Source organism: Diplotaxodon limnothrissa, linkage group LG7, assembly GCF_057381915.1.
Source record: "Diplotaxodon limnothrissa isolate DT_005_m linkage group LG7, D_limnothrissa_male_GT1.1, whole genome shotgun sequence".
Taxonomy (NCBI): domain Eukaryota; kingdom Metazoa; phylum Chordata; class Actinopteri; order Cichliformes; family Cichlidae; genus Diplotaxodon; species Diplotaxodon limnothrissa.
The window spans coordinates 59,741,537-59,764,115 of NC_140602.1; the positions used below are offsets into that span (position 1 = coordinate 59,741,537).

At 39.0% G+C, this 22,579-nt stretch overlaps 1 protein-coding gene and 1 long non-coding RNA gene across 2 annotated transcripts in view; both read right to left on the reverse strand.

Annotated features, from left to right (window-relative positions):
• Positions 1 to 1,115: 1,115 nt before the first annotated feature.
• Positions 1,116 to 22,579, reverse strand: part of LOC146629398 (carnitine O-acetyltransferase-like) — a 38,281-nt gene continuing 16,817 nt past the window's right edge. The window contains exons 8-14 of the mRNA XM_085360073.1: positions 18,333 to 18,433; positions 11,055 to 11,174; positions 4,295 to 4,417; positions 3,524 to 3,659; positions 3,086 to 3,148; positions 1,674 to 1,811; positions 1,116 to 1,307 (exon numbers count right to left, since the gene is read on the reverse strand). Coding sequence (XP_085216199.1) covers positions 1,116 to 1,307; positions 1,674 to 1,811; positions 3,086 to 3,148; positions 3,524 to 3,659; positions 4,295 to 4,417; positions 11,055 to 11,174; positions 18,333 to 18,433 — 873 coding nt within the window. The remainder of the gene's footprint in view (positions 1,308 to 1,673; positions 1,812 to 3,085; positions 3,149 to 3,523; positions 3,660 to 4,294; positions 4,418 to 11,054; positions 11,175 to 18,332; positions 18,434 to 22,579) is intronic.
• Positions 8,005 to 9,952, reverse strand: LOC146629399 (uncharacterized). Its single transcript, XR_014906423.1, has 4 exons — positions 9,814 to 9,952; positions 9,050 to 9,115; positions 8,544 to 8,699; positions 8,005 to 8,091 (listed from the first exon to the last, which is right to left on the reverse strand). It is a non-coding gene; the product is annotated as an uncharacterized LOC146629399 (long non-coding RNA).

Here is a 22,579-nt window from a genome sequence, read left to right on the forward strand (position 1 = left end):
ATTTTAGGTTTCACCTCTTCATTTTGCCGTTGTTACTTTTCATGCTTTGTTCTTTATATGGAGATATGAATACTGATCCCTCAATAAAAGCCAATATTATAGACATGTTGGTTTTGTAATTGTAATGCTTTATTTTATAGGTCTGGAAATGTCATGGTAATACACACACAAACATGAGTTTTTGCTGCTGTTGTCATAACTACCACACGTTCAGTCAGACATTGAGTTAACTTGGCTTTGGAATACAGCATGGGTCTGAAATAGCAGGATAGATAGTAAAAAAAAAAAAAAAAAAAAAAAAGAGTAAATTCTGCACTAAATATCCTTCTAACATTAAGACTTGATTTAGGCTTCTGCAGGAAATCTACATCCTAACTTACATAGTACCGGAAAACCCTTTCCCCCCCCGTACACCATAACCAACTGAAGGCTCAGAATTAAAATACCAAAATACAAAACCACGAATTACAGAGACAAAACAAAAAAATCTCTAGAGAGCTGATCGGCCTGGTGATATCCTCTGAGTTGTGGAAAAGGTAAAAGTGTGGGGACCTTCCACATGCCATCAGTTCTTCTGTGTTGACAGACAAATTGCATATTTTATCATAGAAAATCTCCTGGACAGTTTTTTCAAATATTCTGTGTAAAATCATACATTTCAGTTTGTTTTTTTAATTAGGTACTTAGTTGGACACATTGTACTTGCTATTAAGCCTTGACATTATGGTCATATATATGAGCCTTAAAACAGAATGGATGGAGACCTTTTTGCTTCACAATAATTAAATATCTTTTTAGCCACCTGTACTTCTTTTTTAACACAAAAATAGGCGTCAAATTGACTTCAAAAACAGAATTGCCTGGACAAGTTTGAATTCATTTTAGATTTTCTCTAACACTTGGCATCAAATGTATACAGGTTCAAATATATAACTCACTTAAATCTTTTAATAAGTTGTACAAACTTGTATAAACTTCTCATTAGTGATTACAATTGACTACAACTGATCATTTCTTTTTACCAGCATAAACATTTGCTTGACCAACAGTGTTGGTCAAGCAAATGTTGCATTCAACAAAAGTGAAAAGCCACCACTTTATTCATGTCTTTGTTTTCACAGTATGGTCCTCATGTCCAGCAGTGCATCCTCCACAGCTTTTTTCAGCTCTTCTGAATTATTTTCTGTGTTTGTTTTGAAGGCTGACAACACAAAAGCCATGTCATCCTTCAAAAGAGTATAGCATATATCATACGTTTTACGTTGATAAGGGCAAGCACATGGGAGACAACCAGATTTGGACTGCACCTTGTGAAGTAGAACAAAGTTTGACATAGTGGTTAATTATTGTGTTAAACAATATAGTTGTTTGATATGCACTTTGTGAGAATGATTGAAACCTCATTAGCAACACAGCTAATACCATGTCATATAGCCTAAGAGTGTCCTTGATCTTAATAGATGTGTTGTGTTCATCATAACTATCAGTTGAGGCTGAAAACAAAAATAATATTTAAACAAAAGAATATAAATGAGTCCCTTCCTCATCAGTTTGGAAAGATACCAATTGGAGAAACATTAACCATTTTTTGCGGCAGACAGAAGTTTGATTATGTCTCTAGTAATATAATACTATTAAGACTTTGTCAGCTCAATTTCAGCTGTGCTCCTCACCTGACTTGTAGCAAGTCGATAGTCAAAAACTCTATCAAAGGAGGCGTCTGTGAAGATGTCCGGCATGGGAATATTTTTCTCAGTTGCTTGGTGCTGTAGACCCAGGAAGTGCCCAAAGACTGTCTGTCCACTAATTTCCTATTACAAAGAAGACAACTCACAATGTTTGCACAGGACTAAACATGACCTGTAGAGTGCTTACACAGCATTTTTCAGACAGTTTCAGCACAACAGCAACAAAAAAGTCCAATTCTTTTATCCATGTTTGCATGGGTTTTTTGTACCCCATAGTTTTATATCCTATGGTCATCTTCTTAAGCCTAGATTATACTAACATGGACATGTAGAGCTAAGTAGCCATTCCTGATATACCTCTTTGAAGTCCATTGCCTAGGCCCATATGCAGGTGGTACATTTTGATGAAAAGTTTCATTTTGAAGAAAAAGGTCATCTGGTCTCAGATTCAAGTAGATGCAAGCAGACTTACAGATACACAAGGGATAACGTAGACTTTCTGTAATTATACAGTCTCCATTTATTTAGGTTACCCATCCTTTGTTTTTACCATGGCTGTATAGAGAAGACTACAATCTAGTCATAATTCTAGATTATCAGAGATTGTATTTACCTAACAAACTACAGAAAAACTAAGCCAAAACAAAGAAGCAGTGTGGGGATTTTTAAGGTGTTTTATTTTTTTAAAATGTCAGTTTTCTGCTCTTGGAGCATTCAGCACTAAAGAGAAAGGCCATCAAATAATTTTAGAAGAGCAGTTGTTGCTGCCTATCAGTATGACAGTATGTCCTCTCTTCCCTCATCTTTGCCGTTCTTTCCTGCATTTATTACCTTGTTGGTATCAGTGTGGAGTAGAGTTCAGTATCTTTACAGGAGTCTTAAACTTTACACTTTTATTCATTGCCAATTGATGTCATATTAATGTGAGTGTCACATGTCCCCATAATTTACATTTATAGCATATTTGAAGTTTCCCAGAAATATCAGACAGCATTTTTTGTACCATGTCTGCAACAATCATCTGTTTCAGTGTCTGTCGCTTTAAATCAACCTGGCTGCTGCACTGCCCCTTTCAGGAAAGGATCTGAGTGATGGGAACAGCCAATAGGAACAGCACTGCTCATTCTGTAGTCTACACAGCTGCTCATACAGACTAACAGTGTGACTTCCATCACTCTCAACAATGTTGTTATTTTTAAATACAGCTGAAAGATATGTAAATACAGAGCTTGTTAGTGGCGTTGTGTTTACCCAGCCTGGATTTAGAGGTGCAAAGTTTGTAAGCTGATTTTTACTGTAGTGTGGTGCGTGTTAATGTTAACATTTTGTTGTCCCATTTAACAGGAACAGACTGCCACTAAACTGAAGCACTGAGCAGTTTTGTCATTAAAACTCACCATGCTAGTGTTCCACTTGTGCACTTCTATAGCTTTCCTCAAAAGATCCACTTTCTCTGTGTTCTGTACAACAAGATTACAAGTTACAATTCATCACTTGTAACAAGGTAGTGTTTATGACAGAAGTTTGTAATCTAAAGCATTACATACCAGCAACATGCAAATAAGTGAAACTGTCAGCTTACTTCAAATACTGAAGTGACACCAAAGAAAAGTAGGCAACAGAACAGAGTGTTCTGCAGGTAAAAAAAAAAAAAATCCCATTCAGATTCTTCATGGGGATTGATTTGATTAGTCATAATGCAATCATCCACAGCAGATGTATTGTGAACTCTGAATATAAAACTCAGTGCCACAGAAAATTATGTCAGTGTCAAAGAAAAATAACTCTACCCACAATCCTAGAGTGAAATACCTGCACACACACCCTCCCCATACCTTCTTGTTTGGGTCATTAAAAGCCACGACAAAGGCAACTGAGGCACTTGAAGTTGAGGGGATTTCACCTACACGTCCCTGCCTGAACAGTCGCATTGAGGCAGCTTCATAAGATGCACAGTGCTGCCGGTGCACCCTGCCAAGAGATTGGAGAAAAATATTTTAAACAACCTGTGTTCCAAAATGAAACCCCAATTCCAAAAATGTTGGGATACTGTGTAAAAACAAAATATAAGAGAAGTCAATGATGTGCAAGTCAAAGCTATGTTCTAGTCACACTACAATATTTGTTTTTTTATTCTTTATCTTTACAATGCATGGTTAATAAACAGACAAGTTTAAAACTTCAACATTTTGTTGGTGCAGCCCAAACCTTCTCTAAATTGAGAATTGCAACCATCACCAGTCTCATACAAATGACTTCATTACAGCTTAACAGTTGTAATGAAAATCTTGTGTCAGGCCCTTCAGAAGGGTCAGCTGGCAACAATCTAATTACTAAGCAGGCTATAAAGTTTAGGCATATAGATTAACAAAGAAATACATGTGCTTTTGATAAGGATCAACATTTTATGTGAATGTTAAATAAGCTTTGCTCTCAATTAGGTCTATGCAGGAAAAAAAATTTGTTAAATCTGTCACTACAGCATTTTGTATGAGTGTGAACCCAGGTTGTTACGGTTAATGAGTTTAGGATTGTCTGTTCCATCTTAACTTGGTCAAGAAAAAGTCAGCCTACAGAAACATCTCCATAAGGTTTAGATTACTCACCTGTAGTAGGCCAGCTGTATAGCCATCTGTATGAAAGGATCAGGACTCATCTTGTTTGCTTTTAGAAAGTTTTTCCCATAGTGGCTGAATGAGAGAATACTGAAATCCAGGTCTTGGACGATTCTGTTGTGAAGAGGATAGGATAACAGATGTGTTTGTGTATTGCATGCTCCTGTTATAAGTATTGCTATTAAAATATGTATATATGCCTTGTTAAGTATGGAGAATGGAGGTAATGAACTATGGAGTTTTGCACTGCAATTTCTCTTTTCAGAATCAGGACACTGGGAGAGGTGGCACCAATGAAGGGAGGCAGGACAACACACAATGTATAAAACAGTAACTAATGATCAAATGCAGAATGAAAAGTGTCTTCCTTACTCACATCAGTGCATCATGGGAAGCCCCAGTAACCTACACCTATTTCAGTGTAACTAAAGAAAGATTCAGGGTCACCTGATCTAGTCCTACCTGTATGCTTTATCAAACAGGAAAGCTTTAAGCCTAATCTTAATCTTAAAAGTAAAGATGGTTTCTGTCTCCTGAATACAAACTGGAAGCCGGTTCCACAGAAAGGGGGCCTGAAAGCTAAAGGCTCTGCCTCACATTCTACTTTTAAATATCCTAGAAAACGAGTAAGTCTGCACTCTGAGAGTAACAAGTGCTAATGGGGTGATACAGTACCATAAGGTCATTAAGATTAAGATGGAGCCTGAATATTCAAGAACTTGTATGAGCAGGATTTTAACTTGGATACTGGATTTAACAGAGCTAAAGATAAGCCAATATGCCGTTTTTTTTTTTTATGTCACTGCCTAAGGACAGCATGTATAATGTGAAACAGAAGCGGTCCCAGAACAGATTTATCTGGAACACTATAAATTAACCTTAGTGTGTAAGGAAGACTCCCCATTTACATGGACATCAGATATGGTTCTAACCACTGCAGTGCATCATCTTTAATTCCTACGGCATGCTCAACTCTGTAATAAAATGTTACAGTAATATCGAATGCTGCACGGAGGTCTACACTCAAAAAAATGAAACGTTGACTTTAAAATTATTTTGTCAACAGGTTCCACGAAATTGAATTATGTTAGTTTAAAGCAAAAATCTTTAGTTCATCTAATTTAAAAAAACTACTTAAGATTAACAAGACATATTTAAGACTAACTAAATCAAGTTATGTTGTATGAACATAGATGATATATTTTCAGGTTAGATAGTTTAGATTAGTTACTTCAACACATTTCTTATTTGTGGCAGTAAAATGTTAAATTTAAGTTAGATTAATTCAAATATTATATTTTCAGCCACCTTGTGCTTTATTAATTAGTTTTACATAAATCTATTTTGTCAACAGGTTCCACACAAATGAATTAAGTACATCCAACTTATTTTTTTAAATTTATTTTATTGCCAACACATTCAGTGAGCATTTGTGTAAACCCAGTCCAAAATAAAACACAACAGCTCATTAGGGTTAGTAATTAACAGTATGTAGACAGATGCAACATCAAGACTTTAAATTAAATGTCTGTATCTACCAGAAATAGAAGAAAAAAAACGCATTGAAGATCACATAACACATTGATAAGATGACACTTGAGTTATGCACATGTGATGCTAGTAAGGTCTGTGAGTGTTTTTTTCTTTTAGTGTCTAAAATGGATAGCAAAGTTGCTATTTGCAATGATTGCTTAGGGTCAGTCCAGTAACACAATGCCAATGAAGTGCTTTCCTTTAACAATGCAAAGTGAAGTGTCCACCTCAACAGCCACAATTTAAAAAAAAAAAAAAAAAATGTAACAACAACAATAACAATAATAATAATAATAATAAATAGTCCACTGATATTAGCAATCAAAGAAAATTACATCACCATCCCAAATAAAACTTTAACAAAACATGCCAACATTATGGTCTAACAATAAAACAGCTTGTCAGCGTTCAGTTTTTTTGCAACAGCACAGCAGTAACCATTTAACACTCGCCACTGTCAACATTTATTTTACCAGTGTTTGGGCAAAAAAATTCAGATGGAAACATTTTAACATGGAAACAATTGTTCGTCTTTAAAAGTCCACAAAATATACATTCATCCTGCATTCCCAACTTGGATGATCTGATATCCTCGTGTTGGTGTTGTTCCCAGACCATCATGAAAATGTTGTTCCAGGTTCAACATTGCAAGTGACCAATCACATTGTTGTGACGTTATTCTATTCCAAGCTATTCGTGCATTTATGAAATTCCAATGTTGCAAGGACAATATCAATTCTGCTTACTGTTTATTAAAGGGTTACGGTTAGGGTTAGGGTCAGTTGATCGGTGGACAGAGGCGGTTTCACGCAGCTTAAGTACAGTTTTTTGTTTTACGCCGGTTTTTCCCGAAGTCGCAAAAGTATGACGTCACAACATTCTGATTGGTCACTTGCAATGTTGATCCTGGAACAACATTTAGTATGATGATCTGGGAACAACACCAACACGAGGATATCAGATCAACCTCCTAACTTACCCTTAATTTTGGTATGTATTGCAATTACCTTTACAATGCACACAATGTAACACAAACTGAATATGAACATATTTCCACCTCATAACAATATGCCTTGAACGCTAATATACACACCACCCTTCAACATTTCTGGTGCAGTATCATCTCTCAATTAAATCCTTTAAATCTCAATACTTTTGATTGTCTCTTAGCTTTCAGTCTTGAGGTTAACTGAGATTCAGTGCATATATCCCACCCATTAAGAGTGCACATGCAGAGGCCAGGTCTTCCAGGTCATGCAGGACACACTAGATGGTTATACCCACTGTAGGGTAATTTCCAATAAACCAAGTTCAAAAAAGAAGAGTCTATGGCTGACGCGTGTTCCTGGTTTCCAAAAGAAATGCTTCCAGTTGCATTATGATTTGAAGACTGTTTATTTATTACAAACGGAAGATGTAACAATGAACTCCTTCCTAAAAAGCATGAAAGTTCCAAAAAATAGCAGTTATCCAGAACTAGCTGTGCACACGGTCAGAAAACCGTGAGACTCCTAACCTCTCTGTCCATGCTCCTCCCCTTCCCTCTCACACAGGGTTTCATGCTACTATTGCACTTACATAATTAAAGTGAGAGGTACCCCCTTTTAGGTTCCAATCCCAAAACAGTGACTTAAAATTACTTTATGTAAACACATATATTTTCACATTTATTAATCCTGAAAAGATGACTTATGTAATGAATCTATGAATTATAAAACAAACATGAACTCAATCGTAAATAAAAATATAAAGCAGACGTCTGGCGCTTACACCCACATCGGCTGGAGGAGTGCTGGCATCAGCTCTTTCGATGGTAAAGATAGCAAGGGTAATTTGTTCCAGCTCCCTCTGAACAGCTGTAGCTTAGACACAAAAACATAGAAAAATGGCATCCAGTTTTAAAAAAAGAAAGAAAAAGGGCCAAAGCTACCCTTTAATGACGTAAACACAATATTAGGAACATGCACCCCAGTGCGCCACTATTTTAGACTACAGATTCAACGATAAATATAAATAGTTTGGGTATACAAGAAGATTTCCCAAAACATTTAAACAGGTTCCATGCAAATTACAACAACAACAACAACATTACAACATGCAACAACATTAGTTAGTCAAAATTTGGTTTAATACAGATAAAAAACTAAACTAAAATTACCAACCAATTATTCTTTGAAGAGGATGCTTGGGTCTTCATTCAGGTAAAAAGGTAGTGCCCTGAGGACACACTCCCTCCCCTTTTCAATGGTTTCCTTCTGTAGAGAGTGGCAGAGATACAGGAAGAGAAAACAGATATACTTTAGGATGACAGAAACTCACATTATACGCAAAATGAATGACATATCCACTGCACAGATAGACATGTACACAAGACCAACTAATCATCACATGGACATGAATAGTTAACCTGTTGGGCAGGGTTTCCACCACATTATATATGTCCATAATGGAGGTAAAGACAAACTAATACATCATCTTTTTTGCATTCAAAACATAACATAAAAACATTCACTTCTGGTTTAACCTAAATCAAGGGATCAGATTTTACATATGTTTAGGTAATTTAAATTTTCCAACGTTTTGAGTACCAAACTTTGTCTTGCTTAATATAAATGTAAGTGCACTGTGCAGCTACCATACACTAGCTGTTTAAATTTGAAAATGATCTTATTAGCCATAATATTTTGCTACCAACAGAATAACGCACCTGTGTGGCTGGGGCCAAAGTTTGTCTAATTTTCTTCCCTGCAACGCCTCCTTTTTTCTTGAAGACTTTTATGAGCTGGTCAGTGTATTGGTCAAGTTGTGTAAAAAGCCTTGGAACATGTGCAGCAGTAGTAATCCTCACATATTCTGCTTCCACCTGAAAATATGTCAACAAACACAACATACTGTACTGTAAATATACATACTATATGTACACATATACAAACTAAAACTAATGTAGTAAGACCTCATTAAAGCTATAATTTTAACACAAACATTTACACAAAATGCTAATGGAGCCATTACAGCTTTTATTGTTATTTATCAAGTTCCAAAAAATATTGATCACAGCTGATCTGAAAAGAATTTCATGCCTCAGGCCCTTGAACTGCAACCTTTACCATGGTTCAGATGTGGAGAAGAAATAACAGGGGCATGGGATGGGTCACAAAAGAAAACTTAACTTATAAAACAGTTTTGTTTTTAAAAGTATAACAGTTCACATACCACATACAAGCTCAGCAATACCACATACACCACATCAGTATAGGAGGGAGCAGGTAAAGGCAGGATCTGAGATTTATAAAGAAAAAAAATAATTAATTCCTTAATTTCAAGAAGCAAATTATTGTTTGAATTACAACTAAATAAAATACTACTCAGAAGAAAAGCAAGAGATTGACACTGCCATGTGCTAACTTTCTATAGAAGCAATTATCACCAGGTCTGTCGACCTCCATTGTCTGTCCACTCATATGTCTTGAATAATTTTATTAAAAAAATTAAGTGTGTACTTTCACAAACTGTAATTTATAACTACATTGATATGTATAACTCCGCTAGGAAACATGCTGTATTTACAGACAATTTTTACATAATACAGATTACTGATAGAGCAGAACAATGGTGTCACAGTGGCTTTCGCCCTTGACTTTTTGGATTTTAAATGTCACTTTATGCTATCCTTGCTATCCTATTCGATATTTCCGACTCTCGGATTACAGAAAAGGAATCCCAAGAAAGCAAATGGAAAAATAACCCCTTGAAAGAATAACCCCATGAACCCCTGTAGCTAATCCCTTAATAAAACAAAAAACAATAAAAATGTTTCTTACACAGTCCACAAAATAAGCATGTCCAGGACCCAGTAAAACTAATGTAAAACAAGCACACGCAAACGATATAACATGTCTTGTAAGACAAACGCAAAATATAACCATGCTGGACATATAGATACTACACAACATAGTCAAAGAAAAAAGTGGTCTTACCTCTCAAAGAAACAGCAGCTTGGCGCCAAAACAGCCTTTTTCAGTTAAATTTGAAGTCTTGCGCATGAGCAGGCACAAGCCGTGAAACCTTCTTGTTCTGCGCGGTTTCATTACAACTGTTTTTGCATTACTGCCACCTTGTGGATATACAAGGTATATCGATCCTAATTGACTTAAATGTTATGCGATCAAGTAACACATTAGTATTATGTACGTTGAATAATAGACACAATTACGTAGACTTGATTAGAAAAACATATGTTAACTTAACAAAAACATATATTTTAAGTAAAATGAAAATAAATAATTAATATACACTGAACAATCCACCTCATTCATTTTTTTGAGTGTAGCAGGACAGGCACAGAGGAGAGTCCACTCTCAGTCATGTTTGTTGCTTGGATAGAGAAAAAAAAAAGTAATGAACCCTATACATAAAGTAACATCTGAGGGATGGTTATTTATTTATTTTAAATGGTTAAAATTATATGAATCAAAAATTTCTTTTCAGACTCTCTCAGCCTAGCTACAGTGTTGAAAAGAAACCTGGGGTTATTTTCTTCCTCCTCAGAGGCCTCATGACATTATGGCCCACAGAGGGTTTTCCATTTCAATGAGCCTCTGTCTATAGCTGGGGGCTCATTTATAAACCTTTTAGTTTTAAAGTTGTGCTCCATTGATAGTTACTTTGAAGCAAAGTTTAGTCTGTTTAGTCCATTTAAAATCAAACTCATTTGTGCATGTGTGAACATTTGATCACACTCTGGTGTGGATCCGACCAATCTAAACTTTAAAAGGTGTACATTTCAAGTTTGAGCTAAAAACTTCCCATAGCAACATACAATTTGCATTCTCATTGTAGCAAAGTACTATGGATGTGCAAAGGTCTGCAGGGGCTTACAACTAGCTGTGAAATGAATGGAAATTCTCTGTTCTCCAATAGTCCAGGATTACAGCACCTTCTTCAGATGTTTACTTTTGTTGCTTCTGCCCCAGACACATCTGGCCAATGAACTGAACGCGACGCATTTTGCTGCGCTTGAAGTATACTTTGATTATTCTCTGTATGAAAACAACCCAAACCACGAGAGTTTACAAACTCATTTACTGATTTGAACTAAATGAACTATAGGTGTGAAAACACCCTTAGTCGTGTTTATTTGGGTTTTTCCTCTGGGGATGGATTTTTGTTTTCAGTGGGGCTATGCAACTAAAACTTGAGCAGTAGCTTTTGTACTCACTTATCAATGCTTTGTTTGGCCTCCTCAATTGCTTTTTTGATGTCAGCTGTGATGTTGAAGTGTAGTTTCTGAGGTGTGGGCAAAGGCACCGTGGGAGACTCTATGATCTCTAGTTTCTTGCTGTTTCCAAAAAGGAGAAAAAAACAAAACAAATGACAAACAGGGAATGCTACTGAGGGGCAGAAAAAAGCCAGCACAGGTAAAACAATCTCTTATGTCAATGGACATTTCTATCAAGAGACTTTTTGCAAGTGTGTTGAAAGCTTAAGGAGAAAAAAAAAAAGAAAAAAGTATGAAGTCACAGATGGGCTTTCCACCCACAGGAAGCATTCTAGTGTGTTTTGGGTGGCAGTCAGAGGCACAGGCCCTGGCAGGCTCTTTAAGTTGGCTATTGGCACATTGAATGTCACCTCTCTGGTGGGAAAGCTGGAGTTAGTGCTGTCTCTAGATTGGGCAACTCCAGATTGAAACCACAGTAACTGGACTTTTACTTTCATAGCGCTTTGTTACCCTGAGCACTCAAAGCCTCAAGCATCTCCAAAGACACTTTTTTTTATAATGTCAAGAAAGCCAGCATTGAAAGAGATCCCATCCCCAAGAACACTTTTTTTAAACCCTTTGTTAAACATTAAAGATAAAAACCTGAGTATTAATCCACATTAGTATAAATAGCTCTAACAGGTTAGACCACCATTTTTATAGTAACAGATCCCTAGGGCTTAATGTCTAGGCTACAAAACCAAACCCAGTCATAGTCCAAGAGCAGTGATCTAGAAGGGAGCTGCCAGAACAGGAGTGGCTGGTAGAAGAGCTTCCGGAAAGTGGCATTCAAAACTGGGCAAGCCTTCTTGGATTGAGGTTCTGGTTCCACAAATTGACAACGCCTAAGCTTTTTGTCTAAAATTTGTGCACACAATCAAATTCCAATAGTTGTACATGGATAATTTGACATGCAGACTGAAGTAGCTGGTGAATCCATCCTTTGGCATGGGTTTCATAGATTGTTGCTTCCCTGCACTTCTGGGCCAGAAAACAGACTGTTGTCTGTCCTTATGTGCCAAAAGACAGTTCAGAGTAGCCAGCATTGTCGAAGTTGTTAGGTGGGGTGCTAGAGAGTACACCACCAAGCAACTTTGTCCTATGGGGAGACTTCAATAATAATGTGGGCAATGACAGCAAGACCTGGAGGGGTGTGATTAGAGGAATGGCCTGCCTGATCTGAATCTGACCACACTCAGATTAAGATCAGTCTGTCCATAACATGTTCAAACATAAGGGTCTTCATGAGAAAATGTGGCACCAAGACATCGCAGGGTGATGAAAGGTGGCGGATTGGACAGATGCTGGCAGACGTGTAAAAATAACGCAATTGTTTGGTAGTGGCTATGGTGGAGCTTTCACAGATTCAGTAAAATTAGCAAGTGATGGAGGCCAGCAGGTGGATGGGGGAAAGGGGAGGCGGAGGTGGCGAGACCCAAAGCAGCCGCCAATCCGACTGTCTGGTGAGATGAGCTTCAGGTAAGAAGTTATGACCTGCAGTCTATCTGGGTCAGATATAAACCAAGTTTAGGTGGAGTTTATTTTCGTTCTGTTAACTTTTTACAGTCAGTTACAATAACTGGTACTGTGTACTAGCTAGCATGACGGACTTTCTATAGAGTTGGGTGGGTGCTATTATGTTACTGGTGAACTTTATTTTATTCATATGGTTAGTTAGTAGAGTTGCCTACCAACCCGTAAAAAACAGAATCCTCTGGTATTCAGAGTTAATATTACACGTTTCGTATTGAGCTGAAAATAAACGCGATTTGTCCCGTACTTCAGTTACAATAAAAAGAAAAAAAAAAAAGACAAAAAGCTGGAGTTATTCTGTGTCTTTACGCTGTCAGCTGCCTCTTCTCTCATCCCCCCCTGTTGCTACTTCAATCACAAAACTGATCAATGATCAGCTGATCGGCGTTTCTGCCGCAAGTCCCGTCTCTCTTGCTTGTTTATCTCCTGCTTTGCGCCAGAAAGAGGAAACTAGCTGAGGTCGTGTTCAACAGCAGAAGCGCCTTTAAACTTGATCAGCTGTTGTTAGAATTTATTTAATATTACTTTCTAGTATCAGCTGAGGTTTGCTGGAGCTACAGCTGTAAAAAGTGCTGGTCATGATATCGGTTTGGTTATCTGGTGAGAGGGAAACATGAAGATGAAACCAGGAGAGGTCCTTACTGAATCATCAGAGCTGAACAGGTGATGGAGAAACAGGTTTACCTTTTAGGTGACATGAATGGGTTGAAGGGAAGCTATGAACTGATTCTGAGAGACAACTTACACCTTTTCTATGTAGCTGACAGCTGGTAACTGTGCAGGGGCGGGTCTAGCAAAGTTTTGCCAGGGGGCCAGGTAGGGCATTAACAGGGAAAGGGGGGCACAAAGAAATACTTTTCTTTCTTATTCTCATTTAAAATTTCTAGCTTTTAACAAATAATTATCTGAATCTTACAACCAATGTTTTCATCTGATGTCAAATTTATAGAAATCCATTATTGTACATAGTAAGTTCTTTTCAGGGTCCCAACATAATTTCTTCAGAAGAAATTACTGTACATGATGCCAGTATTTTCCCCACATTTTCTAGATACTGTACTAGTACTTTGTGTAAAATGCCTTCAAAAAGTCAGTTTAGTTTTATTCTTTCTCACCTGTCTTTCTGTCTCCTTTCACTTTTAAAAGGTTGCCATGTTAGAAAAAATATTTTGCCCTGCCATGCCGTTTATTGATGTGGTAAATAAATAGTTTATGAAAATATCGCTAAATCTGTCATTTATTATTTTTAATATTCAGTAATAGTCATGTCTTACTTCTAGTCTTCTCTGTCTTAATTTCAGGTTTCCACCATATGTTGTAGATAGTTCAGGAAGTTAACTCAACCAAGCAGTCTTTGGGTTTCGGCTAAGTACTGTTTAGAATACCAGAATAGGGAGGATGGTGTAGGTTTAAGTTTATTAGATTGATACATATGTACCAACAAGACAGTGTACATCACTGTCACAACGACGTTTGTTTTCATTCAAAGGCTTTATGGTTTTTCCTATAATACCTGGTGGGCCGGTCTCTAGTCAAAATACCCGGGCTGATTTTTTGTCCCAGTCCAGCCCTGTCTGTGGCTGTATGGTCTGGACACTCGGGCTGAGCGGTCAACTAAGCATCACCTTGTGGTGAGTTGATGAGGTGGTGGGGAGGATGCTGAACAGGGTTGGCATGCCTAAATGTGTAAAGGTCCACTGGGATGATCTGGGAGAAGCCCCCCTGGTCCAGGAGATCTTTAATTCCTACCTCCAGTAATAATAATAATAATAATAATAATAATAATAATAATAATACATTTTATTTAAATAGCGCCTTTCAAAGCACCCAAGGACACTGTACAACAGATAAAAACTGGAAATATACACAATGGTAAAAATAGAAGATAAAAGTTAAAACATACAGAAATTTAAGAATAGGCAATTTTAAACAGATGAGTTTTGAGGGTGGACTTAAAAAGAGAGAATGAACTAATATTTCTGAGGTCCGGGGGTAGGGAATTCCAAAGTCGAGGGGCAGAGCAGCTAAAGGCCCTCCCTCCCATTGTGATCAGACGAGCAGAGGGAACAGAGAGAGAAAGAGAAGATGAAGATCTGAGGCAGCGGGATGGGAGCTTCATCTGTAATAAGTCAGAGAGGTACGGTGGAGAGAGAGAATGAATAGCCTTGAATGTATACAGAATTATTTTAAAATGGATGCGAAATTTGACCGGGAGCCAGTGAAGTTGCTTCAGGATTGGGGAGATGTGGTGGGTAGAAGAAGTCCTAGTAATAATACGGGCAGCAGAGTTCTATCAACAAGCTCCAACGTTGGAGCTTGTTGATAGATTTTTGTGTAAGGCCAAATAATGAGTTGCAGTAGTCAATTCTAGAGATAACAAGATTATGGATGAGAATGGCAGTGGCGTGAGGTGTGAGGAAGGGGCGGAGGCGATTAATGTTACGGAGTTGGAAATATGCTGCACGTGTAATATTATTGATATGTGAGTTAAAGGATAATGTGCTATCGAGAATGACACCCAAGCTTTTCACAGAGGGAGAGATAGGGACCAGCGAGTTATTGATGGTGAGAGAGAAATTGTTAATTCTGGATAGCAGTCGTTTAGTGCCAACCAGAAGAAGTTCCGATTTATTGCTGTTGAGTTTAAGAGAGTTGGAGGAGAACCAAGAATTAAGTTCAGCTAGACAGAGGATGAGGGAGGGTGGAGGAAGAGTAGAGTCAGGTTTGGTAGAGAGATAGAGCTGGGTGTCATCGGCGTAGCAGTGGAACTGAATATTATATTTACGAAAAATATGTCCGAGTGGAAGAAGGTAGATGATGAAAAGAAGGGGCCCGAGGACAGATCCCTGGGGCACCCCAGTGGATAAAGGAGAAAGCTGAGAAGTGAAGGATTTTAATTGAATGAACTGAGTGCGGTCAGATAGGTATGATTTAAACCAGGCTAGTGGAGTGTGAGAGAGACCAATAGAAGCTAATCTGCTAAGGAGAATGGGATGAGAGATGGTGTCAAAAGCTGCACTCAGATCAAGAAGGATAAGGATGGAGAGGAGACCAGAATCAGCTGCTATAAGAAGGTCGTTTGTTATTTTTATAAGAGCAGTTTCAGTGCTATGTAGAGGACGAAAGCCAGACTGGAACTGTTCGTAAAGGTTATTATCAGTTAGGTGAAGATGGACTTGTGAAGCAACTATTTTTTCAAGGATTTTTGAGAGAAATGGTAGATTGGAGATAGGACGAAAATTATTAAAGTTGTTGGGATCTAGACCAGTTTTTTTCAGAATTGGGGTAATAGCAGCAACTTTGAAGGAAGCAGGAACAGTTCCAGTGGTGAGTGAAGAGTGAATAATAGCAGATATGAGGGGAAGGAGAAGGAGTAAGCAGGCTTTGACGAGGACAGTGGGGATAGGATCGAGCTGGCAGGTAGAAGGCTTTGATTTATGGATGAGATCAGCAATATCAGCTAAGGATGGAAGTTGAAAAACAGAGAGGAAGTGAGAAGGGGGAGAAGTTAGGACAGAGAAGCTACATTGAGCATTAGGGTCCAGGTCTAAGTGTATTTTATGAATTTTATCAATAAAGAATAGCATTAGAGCATCACAGAAGTTAGATGAATAGAGATGAGCAGGGAGAGAATCAGGTGGCCTGTTAAAAGAGTTGAATAGTGAGAAAAGGGTCTTGGTAGAGTTCTCACTTGAGCAGACAATAGCAGAGTAATAAGCAGATTTGGTTTGACTAATACATTCCTGGTAAAACAGAACGTGGTTATTAAACATATCCTTATGAATAGTAAGGCCAGTTTTCTTATAGAGACGTTCAAGCTGTCGGCCTTTAGCTTTCAGTAGCCGGAGTTCAGGGGTGTACCAGGGTGCAGAGCGAGAAAAAAGTACAGTTCTGGTTTTTTGTGGAGCCAGGGAATTTAAAATACTACTAAGGCTATGATTATAAAAAAGTACCAGGTCCTCTTGAATAGCTAAGTTGTTAGAAGACAAGCAGCTAGAAAAAGCAGAGGAAAGGATATCAAGATTTATATTCTTGATATTCCGGAAAGAGATAATACGGGGATTGTTAATTACAGAGAGGGTCATGTGAACATTAAAGGAGAGAAGTAGATGGTCCGAAATTAGCAGTTCGTCAGCTGTACAGATGGAGGGGGTAAGTCCAGAACAGCAGACTAGGTCCAAAGTGTGGCCCTTAATGTGGGTAGGGAAGTTTATGTATTGTTTAAGGCTGAAGCTATCAAGGCAGGATAGAAGGTCCTTGGTAAGAGGATGGTCGCAGTTATCCACGTGAACGTTAAAGTCACCCAGCAATATTATATTAGGGGAGACAGTAGCTAGATTGGTCAGCAGATCGCCAAAGTCACTGATAAAAACAGAATTAAATTTTGGGGGGCGGTAGATGACAGCTATTACAGTTGGGGTAGGTCCTGAAAGTTGACAAACAACAGATTCAAAGGAACTGTACGTAGGGGCGGACAGCGGCGAGACTTTCCAGTTCTCGCGATAGATTATCGCGAGGCCACCACCACGGCCGGACTCGCGAGGTTGGCAGGTGTAAACAAACCCCGGGGGGGTGGAGTCGTTGAGTTGCGAAAAGTCATTGGGCTGTTGCCATGTCTCAGTCAAGCAGAAAAAGTCAAACTTACGGTCTGTTAGGAGATCCTGGATGAGATGTCCTTTGTTCGTAAGCGAACGGATATTAAGCAGGCCGAAGTTGACAGAAATACTGTCGGACTGGATGAGAGTGTTAGCCGACCTAGGCAGACCAGTCAGAACATTGCGGTCAATAGACCTGCAGGGGTTCCGTTGAGAGCGACCAGAGGTGGACCAGAAGGACTGAATTGGTTTGGAATTATCCTGATGGAAATACCGACGGGAGCCTCGATGTACATACTTTCGACGAGGGAGGAAGGCAATGTCCGTGTGGAAATGAAGAGCAGCCAACGGCGGAGCAGCTAAAGAGAAGCGGAGGCAGAGGAGCTCATCAGCTGTATATTGATGAAGTCCAGTGCCGAGTCGGTAGATCGATGACATAAAGGATCCAGACCCACACTGAGAGTACATAGATCCTGAAAGGCCACATCATGGACAGGAACAGCCGGGTAGGGACACCGGTGGGCCTTAGAAACAGGAGTAGGACAAAAGTCCAGAAGTCCAGAGTCCAGTAGCGTTAACGTTAGCGATAGTGGTGAGTGGCGGCCGGTGAGTAGCGGCAGCCAGTCGCGCCAGCGTTCACTCAACCGGAAAAGCTTACGTAGAACTCATCTCAATATCCTGTTCAGGAGTGAGCTGTTCATGGGACTTTTGCCGGCTCTGTAATGATGTGGATGTTGTACCACTACATTGTGGTGAAGTTAGCTGAGGGTAAAAGGGAAGCTGTTGATTAAGTTGTTGATCAAGCTACGTCCCCATGCTCTCTTATGGTCAATGAATTGGCGGAAAGAATGAGTTTGCCTTTACAAGCAGTGGAAATGAGCTTTCTCTGAAAGTTCTCTCCTTAGGCTGTTGCCTCCATGTCCAAGCCCCAAGCACAAGGATCAGTCTATCCTTGTGTCTTATAAATTTAATGGAAAAGAAATACACTTGTCTGTGTTAGGGTAAGAATAATGTATTTTTAGAAGTCACCTTGCCTCATATTTGAGCTTTTGTTAACAGACCAAACAACAAAACTAAACTATAGAACACTGCATTTTAAATGTATACTTACATGGATGCTGAAACATAATCAGTCAAGGTCATACCAATTGTACCATCTGCACAACTATGCGAGACGTTGTTACCAAATGCCCCATCTTCTCCAATAATGAACTGAAACAAAGAAGGCAAAACAGCCATTAGCATTACATTTCAAGCTGGATTAGTCTATATCTTTCAGTAATTAAGACATTGTGCTTCAGTTTTAGTTTTGCTCTGTAGATCTTTAGACTGTCTGCAAATTGTGACGCAAGAATACATTTTAATTCAATATATCATATACAGTGGGGCAAAAAAGTATTTAGTCAGCCACCGATTGTGCAAGTTCCCCCACTAAAAATGATGACAGAGGTCAGTAATTTGCACCAGAGGTACACTTCAACTGTGAGAGACAGAATGTGAAAAAAAATCCATGAATTCACATGGTAGGATTTGTAAAGAATTTATTCGTAAATTAGGGTGGAAAATAAGTATTTGGTCACCTCAAACATGGAAAATCTCTGGCTCTCACAGACCTGTAACGTCTTCTGTAAGAAGCTTTTCTGTCCCCCACTCGTTACCTGTATGAATGGCACCTGTTTGAACTCATCATCTGTATAAAAGACACCTGTCCACAGCCTCAAACAGTCAGACTCCAAACTCCGCCATGGCCAAGACCAAAGAGCTTTCGAAGGACACCAGGAAAAGTATTGTAGACCTGCACCAGACTGGGAAGAGTGAATCTACAATAGGCAAGCAGCTTGGTGTGAAAAAAATCAACTGTGGGAGCAATCATAAGAAAATGGAAGACATACAAGACCACTGATAATCTCCCTCGATCTGGGGCTCCACCCAAGATCTCATCAAGCAAAGATCACAGAACCACACGGGGGGGGGACCTGGTGAATGACCTGCAGAGAGCTGGGACCAAAGTAACAAAGGTCACCATCAGTAACACACTACAACGGCAGGGAATCAAATCCCGCAGTGCCAGACGTGTTCCGCTGCTGAAGCCAGTGCATGTCCAGGCCCGTCTGAAGTTTGCCAGAGAGCACATGGATGATACAGCAGAGGATTGGGAGAATGTCATGTGGTCAGATGAAACCAAAGTAGAACTTTTTGGTATAAACTCAACTCGTCGTGTTTGGAGGAAGAAGAATACTGAGTTGCATCCCAAGAACACCATACCTACTGTGAAGCATGGGGGTGGAAACATCATGCTATGGGGCTGTTTTTCTGCCAAGGGGACAGGACGGCTGATCCGTGTTAAGGACAGAATGAATGGGGCCATGTATCGTGAGCTTTTGAGCCAAAACCTCCTTCCATCAGTGAGAACTTTGAAGATGAAACGAGGCTGGGTCTTCCAACATGACAATGATCCAAAACACACCGCCCGGGCAACAAAGGAGTGGCTCCGTAAGAAGCATTTGAAAGTCCTGGAGTGGCCTAGCCAGTCTCCAGACCTCAACCCCATAGAAAATCTGTGGCGGGAGTTGAAAGTCCGTGTTGCTCGGCGACAGCCCCAAAACATCACTGCTCTCGAGAAGATCTGCATGGAGGAATGGGCCAAAATACCAGCTACTGTGTGTGCAAACCTGGTAAAGACCTATAGTAAACGTTTGACCTCTGTTATTGCCAACAAAGGTTATGTTACAAAGTATTGAGTTGCATTTTTGTTATTTTTTTCACATTCTGTCTCTCACAGTTGAAGTGTACCTCTGGTGCAAATTACTGACCTCTGTCATTATTTTAGGTGGGAGAACTTGCACAATCGGTGGCTGACTAAATACTTTTTTGCCCCACTGTAAGGCCAAATCATAGCAGTTGCCCCAAGTTGCTTTATATTTTAATGTAAAGAACCTACAATAATCCAGAGAAAAGACTAACAATCACATGTTCCAATTGGGTCATATGGTACTTTAAAGTCTTAGTAAGATGAAGTGTTTATTCAGGACCTTGTATGTTGTGAAAGTATTTTAAATTAGATTGTGGATTTAACAGGGAGCCAATGAAGAGAAGCCAGTATAGGAGAAATCTGCTCAAAGAAGAAGAACTAATAATTACAGTAGTTCCACCTAGAAGTAATAAATGCAGGAATTAGTTTTTCTGCATCACTATGAGACAGGATATTTCTCATTTTATGCTTATGCAAATGGAGGAAAATCAGTTCTACATATTCGTTTAACATGCCCACCAAAGGACATATCCTGGTTTACAAGGTCTCCAAGATTCCTCACCAGTGTTGGTCAAGTTACTTGAAAAAAGTAATCAGTAACTAATTACTGATTACTTCCCCCCAAAAGTAATCCCGTTACTTTACTGATTACTTATTTTCAAAAGTAATTAATTACTTAGTTACTTTTTAAAAACACGATTTACAACCTGAAGAGGTGATAAAGCGATAGAGCTTTCAGCCCAATTCTACTTTTTCTGCATAATCCATCATACAAAATGTAATCAAATGGAAAAGTATCTTTTTTTAAACTTGTTTTATCAGTTTTAATCTTTTAACTTTATGCATCAAGCAAAAATTTAATTATATGCAACATTCTCTGACTTGAATAAATTAGTTTAACATTTAAACCTATTTTCTGCACATTCCAGCACATAAAATAAAATAGTTTTTGTGTTTACACTCACTCTTTCAAATAGATGCAAGTAAAACACAGCAGAAAATAAATAAAGTCAAAGACTCAGCGGTCCTTTTGCTCTATTTTCACCTGTAAAGCAGGAGTAGGGTAGGCGGAGGTTTCCTCTGGTGCAGGTGTGCTGCGGTCAGTTGAAGAATCCGCGAGTTTCTCTGTGAGTTTCCCATTACGTCGTAGCACACTCGGTGCTTGCTTGGAAGTTTAGGGGTTTTTTCGCTGTAAAAAGAAGTTTTCTTCCCACGCACAACGGACGCTAATGTTTTTGTCACTTTTTATGGAATCAAACTTAAAGGTCAGTACTTCCACGCTTTAAACGCTGCATGCTCATACTCTCTCCCGCACTCCATATATTATCCATTGTTGATCTGCACACAGCTGTTGTCACGAACGTTGCACTTGCTTACGTCACTGTCATGAGACATTCTCGCAAAAAATAAATAAATAAATAAATCACGGTTTTAGTAATGCAGTAACGCAGCATTCCTACGGGAAAGTAACGGTAATCTAATTACAGTTTTTGCAATAGTACTATAGTATTACTATAGTAATAGTAATAGATTTGGAGTCAACAGTATCCTTGACACACAACGTAACGTTCGGTCATGTGCAAAAGCATCAGCTCTAAGAGCCGTGCTTAGAGAGTGCTTTGTAGTCAATCAGAAGAGTCGACTCCCACTGAATGAGAGCCGGCTCCTCACTTAATTTCCTTTAGCTGCTCAGCTCTCACGCAGTGGCTCAGTTATGCTCCAATCCCTCCATATTGTGGCCAATCACATGCGAGGATATAGGATAATATCATTATGTGAAAAACAGAGGATGAGAGACGCGACAGTCAAGTGGAGCGTGCGTCTGTCCTCTCAGTGAGTGAGACAGTAGACAGCAGTGAGGAGGGCTGTGAGAGTGCATCGCAAAAACACATAAATATGCCTGACACCCGTAAACGAAGCAGCATCTGGCTGTAGTTCAAAGACTTTTGTCTCGGCCTTGGTCTCATCTCAACTTTGTCTTGGTCTCGATACCCTCCAGTCTTGGTGTTGTCTTGGTTTAGGCGGTCTTGACTACAAGTCTATTAGATACTGTAGAATGTTTAGCTGATTTTAGAGTTTAGAAATGAGTTAAAATATAATGTAGAACTATTGTAGAGACACTGCCCTTAAAGTAATAAAGGCTGACTGTGTCGTGAACTTAGGAGTAGAGTGTAGGAGACCTCCCCCACTGAGTGGAAATTCCCCAGAGGGGTTTTATGACCTCTAGGGAGTTACCTACACTGTGGAGCAGGGAAATTATTTTACTGCTATTGTTAAATAATCATCATTATTACCATTGCATTAATAATATAATCTGGAGTTTATATTGCATTCAGGGGTTGAACAGTGTGTGTCTTTCAGAAAGGCTAAAAGTCACAGGCTGACAGGAAACAGGCTTGCAGAGAGTTTGCAGAAGCAGGAAGTTATTTTGAGCAGCAGGCTAAGACGAGGCTTTAACAATGTAACAGATAGCTTTAAGATGGCCTTAAGATGTTTATGATGATGTTAATTTTGTATTTCAGATGCAGTTATAACTATTGTGTACACAATGCATATCTGTGCTTATTAAAGAGTTGGAGCTCGGTCAATTAATTGGGGGTTGGAAG